Genomic DNA, 7657 nt, shown 5'->3' with positions numbered 1-7657 from the left:
CTCAAGTGATCCTCCCACCTCAGCCTGCCAAGTAGCTGGGACTACAGGTGCACACCACCATGCCCAGAAAACTTTTCAATTGTTTTTTGTAGAGACGGGGTTTCGCCATGTTGGCCAGGCTGTTTCGAACCCCTGGGCTCAAGCGCTCCTCCCGCCCGGGCCTCCCCAAGTGCTGGGATTATAGGCGTGAGCCACAGGGCCTGGCAGTAATAATCCATCTTCTAACCTATCTTGTGCTCTAATACAACACTTGATAAACGGGAAACTGAGCTCTGACACTGCACAGGGCATTGCTGTGTAGAGGATCTGAGATCCAGCGATGTAAGCATGTCCCAGCATCAGTTCAGCCATTCATTCCCAGGTGACCGAATTTCTCTGCACCTCGGTTTCCTCATCCTTGGGAGAGAATAGTAATATCATCTTGTAGGGATGGGAGAGAATAGTAATATCATCTCCTAGGGATGTTGCCAACATTAAAGATAGCTCTAAACACCTGTATGCATGTTTTCCACTAATTCATTCCACTAACGCGTTTTGAGCCCGTACTGTGTGCCAGGCCCTGGGGAGACAGTGGTGAGCAGCACAAACCCCATGTCCCTATCTCCAGGTACTGTTTGGTAGAGAAGGACAAGGAAATGCAGGTAGCGTTATGATAGGGAGCACGGAAGCAGAGAGGAAAAGGCCGCAGAGTTCAGAAAGGTCCGAAAGAGCAGCGGCCGCCGCCAGAGCGAAGAGGCAGAGAATGAAATCCACAACCCCCATCCCTATGGCCTTAGTCCCTTCTTTGTCTCAGCCAATCAGACGTCAGTACTGCTGGCCGACCGACCAATCAAGAGCTGGAACAGGAGCCCTAGTCTCAGGCCCGATTTCCCGGGGGAGGGCGGCCGGAACCGGCGTGCCCCGCCCCTGCCCCGACCACGCCCCGCCCTCCCCGCCCCAGACCACGCCCCGCCGCGGCCAGCGTCGCCCGCCTGGAACCCCGTAGCCAGCGGCCGGCCGCGGGGCCGTTTTGTCCTGAGGGCCAGAGAAAGAGAGAAGCAGGTGGGGGACAGCCACGTGGCCGCAGGAGGATTTACAACATTTTCTTTCGCCAACGACGATATCGCAAAATGTGTGAGAGAGGCGGCGGCGCAACCCGGACCGCAGCGTGAGGCCGCGGGCCCGGTAAGTAGCCCCGGCAGTTTCGCCGCGGACGGGACCGGGGGGCGACCGCGGGCACCGGCCACGCGCAGCGGCTCCGCGGGGTCTCGGCCGGGTCCGCGCTCTGAAGGGTCTCGAGAGCCATGGGTGGTGCAGGTGGGGCCCTCGAACCGAAGCATCTCCGGTGACCCGGGGTTGCCGAGGAGGTGTAGACCAGCACAGGTGGTCCGGCCGGGGCGCCTCCGAATCCGGGGGTGGTCAAGACGGATCTCCAAGGCTGAGGTCGGCAGTCCGGGGGACTCGCAGCTGCTGAGCCTGTGGAGACGCGGACCCGTGACCGAGGCACCCTCCAGCAACCCAGGGGCAGGTGAGACCGTGTAGACGTGCGCTTGCGGTTGAACCGCGAGCAGGTGTAGACGCGGGCGGGTTCTGGACGCGGAAAGTTTGCCAGAGCGCGCTGAGCGGGCTGGCTGGGAGGATGGGTCTGGGCGTAGGCGGAGCCGCGCCTCCGAGGGGCGAGGCGCACATCTGGGGCGGGGACGGGACCCACTTGTCGGGTCTCAGTCGCCCCCCAGGGCAGAAGCTCCGTGGGCAAGCTCCAAACTCCAGCCTCAGTGGCTGGAATTCGGGTGCCCCCTTCCTCGGGAGCTGCAGAAGCTGCAGCTGAGGCGGGAGAGGGATTTGGGGCGACAGAGCGAGACCAGAGGGGGGCTCATTTTGAGTCTTTTAGAGGGGATTACCAAACCCTCACTGTGTCCCTGGCCCCGGGGAAGCCTGAGGAGTCTCCACCTCACTTGTGAGGAAGCTGAGGGGCGGAGAGGCCAATTTGGCACCCGTCCCACGCTGGTAATAAGACCGGGGGACTCAAACCCCATTTGTCCTGGCTCCTCTTCTCCTTCCACCTCCGCCTCAGTGAGGAGAAAGGGTGCTAGCCATGGGGGTAGTGCAGGTGAGACCTGGGGCTGGGATGCAGGGAAGCCCTGGATTAGACCCTTGGATCTGCTGGGGGCGAATCCCACTGCCTCTCTGTGGCTCCAGGTGACCCCGCAGCACTGGGTGAGAGAATGAACGCAGGAGGGAAGCTGGTGGCAGAGAGTACTGGGCAGAGGGTGCTAGTGCCCACCTGCTTTGTGCCCAGGGGTGCTGTGCCTGGAGTGCTTCGGGTGGGGCAGCGTATTTATGCCACACTCTCTCCTCTAGGGGAAGGAAGACAGCCTACCGCAGAATCTGCCACAGGACAAGGGCAGAAGGTTTTCCCTTGGCTGGAGGAGATACCCGCATTTCTAGGGAGGTTCTTGGGGAGGCTCAGCTTCATCTCCCATCACCTTCTGTCCGTTTGGCCCCTTTCCTACTCCCACATCCTCCTGTCCTGGGATTTCTCCCACTACAGGGCCTTTTGCACATGTCGTTTATTCTTTTGATCAACAAATAGTCACAAATAGGCAGTATAGACCACCACAGGTGGTCCGGCACACCTACTAAGTGCCGGGCACGCGCAATTCAGCAGTGACTAAGACAGGCCTGGCCTCTGCCCTCACAGGGCTTCCAGACAAAGGCAGGGACATAGATGAACAACAGAAAGTCAAGAAGGGGACCAGGGTATGGGGAGGGGAGGCGACCTTAGGAGGATATCAGAGAGGGACTCTGCAAGGATGACAGTGAGTCAGAACAATGAACACTCCTCATCCTTTGGGCCCCAGCACCAATGTCACCTCCTCCTGGAAGCCTTCCCTGACCTCCCTGACTTGATGATTCCACTATGATGGACTCTCATAGCATGGGACCACCCCCTCCATGGGCACTTTTATGCCATTGATGGGTCAATGTTTAGCTCCCTCTATTGATTGTAAGTGCCATGAAGGCAGGACCCAAATCTCTTCTGGGTGGATGGGAGGCAGAGCGAATAAAAGATGGGTAGGATTTCCCCAGAAAAAACAGGAGCGGCTCAGCCAGGTCAGGCATCCAGATGGCAGAAACTTTTCTTTCCTCTTCCCTGGCCCGAGTCCTGGGCTCCACACCCCATTTGCCGTTCACAGAAACAAAGTAAAAGAAATCAGCAGGCCTTGTGAAGGGAGAGGCCTGGCACAGCCTGGCCACTGCAGTGCCAAGGCTGGCTGGCTGCAAGGAGAGTAGACCTGCCAGGGGAGGCCCAGGGCAGGCGCTAGTCCTGTTCCCTGAGCTCAGGCTGGCCTGTCTCCTCTTTCTTCTGTCCCATCTCTTGGAGACTTGTCTCCTTCAAGTGCTGCTCTGGGAGAAGGTGGTGGCCGACGGGGCCCCCAGAGTAGCTGGGATATAGGACCACAGTGACTGCCCGGCTTCCCCCATCCTGGTGGGCAGGGCCCTGGGCAGCACCGCTCTGACCCACAGTCAGGTCTCCCGGCCAGCAGTTGCTGCTCAGGTGACCCACAGCTCATTGAAACTCTCACTTGGAAATTAGGAACCTGGCTCAGGGGAACTGACTCTTTTTTTTTTTTTTTCTTTTGCATAGTTTCTATACACAGTGAATCCTCCCTCCCCTGGCTCCATCGGACCCGTATGCCTAGCACCTTTCCTGGGGCAGATGAAGCCCTTGCAGATGCCTAACAAAGCTTTTCTTCAGTCTTCCACACCCCCCACTGCCCCACTTCAGGAGCTTTGAGTGGCCGCCACTCACAGCTAGAGAGACAGTCAACTTGCTTTATTCAGGCTCTGGCGAGGACAGAATAAGAGCAGCCTCCCCACCCACCCACCTGGCCAGCAAGCCTGCTGCCTGGAATGGCTTTAAAAAATTAATTTACAATGATTGACTCCCTTTTGTTCTGTGGGGATCTGCATTTTAAATATGTATTTAGATCAGATTCACAATTCACAGTTAAACCTCAACTGCCTCCCCCAACCCAGCGGAAAGAGCACAGGATTCAGAATCAGGTGAACAGAAGGTCAGGCTGAGTTCTGCTAATGATGAGCTGTGTGGCCTTGGGCAAATTACTTAAGCTCTCTGCACTTCCACTGGCTTCTCTGGAAACTGAGGTTAGGGATAATCCCTCCCTCACAGAGTGCTGCGAGGATTAAATTAGATAAGTTCAGGGAAGACCAGTGCAGTGCCAGATCTGTGTTTTCTTTTCCCTTGTACTGGCTGTCCTGCTAATTAGCCTGGTGACCCTGGGCAGGCCACTCAGCCACCCCTGGCCTCAATGTCCTCATCTGTAAAGGCTGGGGGTGGGGATTGTGGTAGGAGATGAAGGCACAAATACCCCACCCTCAGCCCCTTCCACACCCCCACCTCCTCCTGCCCTCTCCCCACCAGAGACGATACTGTCCCCCTCAACCACTTCTTGTTATCTGAGCTCTGGGTTTTAATTGGCGATGGCCCCTCCCCAGCTGCCTCTCCTGGCTGCTCCCTGTGAAGTCTCAGGCTTGCAGCCCTGAGGGGCCTGCAGTTCCTGGCTCATTTTCAGGGGCAATTAGCTGTGATGTCACAAGCCTAGGTGGTGGCCTCTGCAGGGCAGATGCTTAGCCAGGCCACCAGGAGGCCAGGACCCTGCTCCATCTGTGACCTGCGGGGCTCCCCCAGGCTCCAGGGGTCCCCATTACCAGTTGTAGGGAGGCAGGGCTCCTAGGCAAAGCCATTTCCATTTCTGCACTTGATGGCTCCTTGAAGCCCAATCTGCGTGTAAATGAGTTCTACCCTGTGCTTTTGTTGGCAACTGTCGGCTCCCTGGAAGCGAGGGGCTTTGTCAAGAAGAACAAAGCTGTGTGGTGTTTTTCTGATTTGGGGGGAAGCATTCTCCTGGGGGAGAGCTCAGCGCTTCTCAGTGTCGGTCTCCAGCCCTGGTTCTCAGACTTGGTGGTTTTGTTTTGGGTTTTTAAGTCCTATGGCTTAAGAGTCACATATGTTTGTGTGTGTGTTGGCTGAGGGTTTTTTTTTTTTTTTTTTTCCTCCTTTTTGGCTTACATAGCGTTCCAGAGACTGAACTTCTCAAATCACTGTTTCAACAGCTTTTAAAATCTGGACCTAGTTACTCCTGTCATCCATGTGTAAAGATTTAGAAAAAAATCCCAAACCCAAGGGTGGGCAGCCGCGAGGATGTACAGCTCCTGGCACTGTGCGCTCACCGGAGACCTGAGGTCAAAGCCCAAAACGCTGAGCACCTCCTGGGAGGCGGGAGCACGGTCTGCTCAGTGCCAGACATCTGGATATTGAGAAAACATCTGGGTAGCTGGGGTTTTCAGGTTTCTGCCTAACATTTAATATCACAAACATTGAGCCTGCTCCTGTCCCCCGCCAGCCACGCGGCTTCTCCTGCCAAACACACCCAGCCTCTTCCCCTGCCTTCCTGATGGGTAAGAAACATCCATTCTTTCCAATTCCCCAGCGTTTTCCCCCTACCGGAAATCTGATGGGCTTATGACATCATGGCTGGCTGCTGAGCGATGAAGTGGATGCCACAAAGAAATCCGACATATCAGATAGATTCTGAAATCGGTTTCCCTCCAGCTGTAGTAACAGGCGTGAAGTCAGGAGAATTTGATCTTTGTTTAAAAAAAAAAAAAAAAACCATAACAAAGTCTTGCCCTGTATTAAATGCAATTTTCTTAAAAACAAGCAAACCTTTTGGACATCATTTTATTTTAATAGAAATGCTGAGTTTTATGAAACTAAAGTGGCTAATAAATCAGACCTGAAGCTTTGTGTGAGCATTCCATTTCTGTTGAGTGTTTGTGTCCTTATTCACTGATAAAAAAGGAGCTAGGAATGGTTTATCTCTCTTCATTATTCAAATGAGATAGCTCTTTTATTTTTTTAGGCCAATAAAATTCACAGGGTAAATTGCTGGTTTATGTTTTTCCAGGAATCCATTTTTATGAAGCGACCCTGGACCTCACCGGTCTGCAGACACTATGTTCCCCTTTGCTGGTTTTCCTGGCTGTGAAGCCCTTAAGAGAATGCAGTAAAGGTTTTCAGTCTCCTGGCTAGGCTCAGGAGATGACCGGCTGTCAGCAGGGCGGGACCAGGACTGGTGGGCCAGGCACTTCTTGGGATGAAAAACCTCTTTGAAAGGAGAGAGTCAAGAGAGGAACAGAAGTAAAGGGACCTGGGGGCTGGATGCAGTGGCTCATGCTTATAGTCCCAGCAATTTGGGAGGCCAAGGAGGGCAGATCACTTGAGGTCAGGAGTTCAAGACCAGCCTGGCCAACGTGGCAAAACCCCATCTCTACTAAAAATACAAAAAATTAGCCAGGAGCGGTGGTGCATGCCTATAACCCCAGGTACTTGGGAGGGAGGCTGGGATAGGAGAATTGCTTGAACACGGGAGGCGGAGGTTCCAGTGAGCTGAGATCATGTCACTGCACTCAAGCCTGGGGGACAGAGGGAGACTCCATCTCAAAAAAAAAAAAGAAGAAGAAGAAGAAGTAAGGGCACCTGAGACATGACGCCTAGGGGCCTGGGAGGGGGAATACATTTTCTTCCTCCTCAAAAGACAGCAAGGACCTCAGAAATAACTGCAGGCCGAGGGGACGTCATTATTCACCTCTGAAATAGGCTCGGGTGCAAGATTCCACGTGTCGTGCCTGCCACGCACCCAGCACAGGGATGTCCCAGACCTGGGCTGAGGTCCCAGCTGCTCCAGAGGCAAGCTTCGGGGCCCTGGGAGAGTCACACCACCTTTCAGCTTCTTTCCCTGGAAGTGGGCACAATGGCCCCCACCCTGCCTGTTGGAAGAACAGTAGTGCTGGATGTGTCACACCATGCCCAGCTGCGAGGGCATCTCAAAGGGCTCCGAGGCCATTCTCATAGCTGGGAGAGGTCAGTGTGGATTCTGGAGTTGAATTCCCAGCCTGGGCTTGACTCCTGGCTCTGTCACCTGCTATCTGCAAGACGACATTGATCTGTGTGACATTCACTGTGCCTTGGTGTCCTCACTTGTCAAACAATAATAATAGTAGGACCGGCCTCACACGTGAGACTGCTGTGAGGATGAGTGGCCTCAGAAGATCTGGACCGGTGAGTCCATTAGCTTCATGAGTATGTCCTGGGCCCAGCAGGCAGGTTGCTGGCTAGGACCCTCCGGCCTAGGACGGGAGGGGGTGTACCAAGCCGAGCACAGGCGGAGGCTAATCAAGGACTGACGGGAACATCTACTCCTCTGCAGAACTTTCCATGACTCCAATCGCCCAAAGGGAATAAAGCCCTCATTTTCTGGGCCCCCGGCTCCTGTCCCCAAGGCCTCATGTGCTGCTCCCCTCCGCCGGTGCTCTGTCCATCCTCCCAGGCAGCTTTGGATGCAATGTTAACAGGCAGTTGACGTTTATGGGGCACCTGCCATCGTGTTGCTCAGCGCAGTTTCCGTGGATTAATTCATTTGATCCCCACACAAACCCATGAAGGGGGATAGTTAGCATTCCTGTCAGCAATGGAGACCTCAGAGGTTAAGGGTCTTGCTCACAGTCCCAGAGCCCAGATTGAAACCAGGATTGGGCTCCTGCACCGTCCACTTAACCTCGGCTCCGCTGGGCCTTCTTCCTCCATTTTCTC

General features: G+C 54.9%; 1 protein-coding gene across 1 annotated transcript; it reads left to right on the top strand.

The window, feature by feature from the left end:
* Positions 1-327: 327 nt before the first annotated feature.
* On the top strand, positions 328-5687 carry LOC111549123 (translation initiation factor IF-2-like). The gene is made up of 4 exons (XM_023222239.1): positions 328-361; positions 794-895; positions 962-1507; positions 5496-5687. The coding sequence occupies exons 1-4, from the start codon at positions 328-330 to the stop codon at positions 5555-5557; spliced, it is 744 nt and encodes a 247-aa protein (XP_023078007.1). The 3' UTR covers positions 5558-5687.
* The last annotated feature ends 1970 nt before the right edge of the window (positions 5688-7657 follow it).

Source organism: Piliocolobus tephrosceles, chromosome 19, assembly GCF_002776525.5.
Source record: "Piliocolobus tephrosceles isolate RC106 chromosome 19, ASM277652v3, whole genome shotgun sequence".
NCBI classification, from domain to species: domain Eukaryota; kingdom Metazoa; phylum Chordata; class Mammalia; order Primates; family Cercopithecidae; genus Piliocolobus; species Piliocolobus tephrosceles.
Note: the sequence above shows the minus strand (reverse complement) of the source record. Positions and strands in the feature narration are given on the sequence as shown.

Coding starts and splice junctions, on each gene's coding strand:
- LOC111549123 (XM_023222239.1), top strand. CDS start 328: ATGTCCCAGCATCAGTTCAGCCATTCATTCCCAG. Junction 362..793: donor GTTCAGCCATTCATTCCCAG/GTGACCGAATTT, acceptor TCTTTGTCTCAG/CCAATCAGACGTCAGTACTG. Junction 896..961: donor GGAGGGCGGCCGGAACCGGC/GTGCCCCGCCCC, acceptor CGCCGCGGCCAG/CGTCGCCCGCCTGGAACCCC.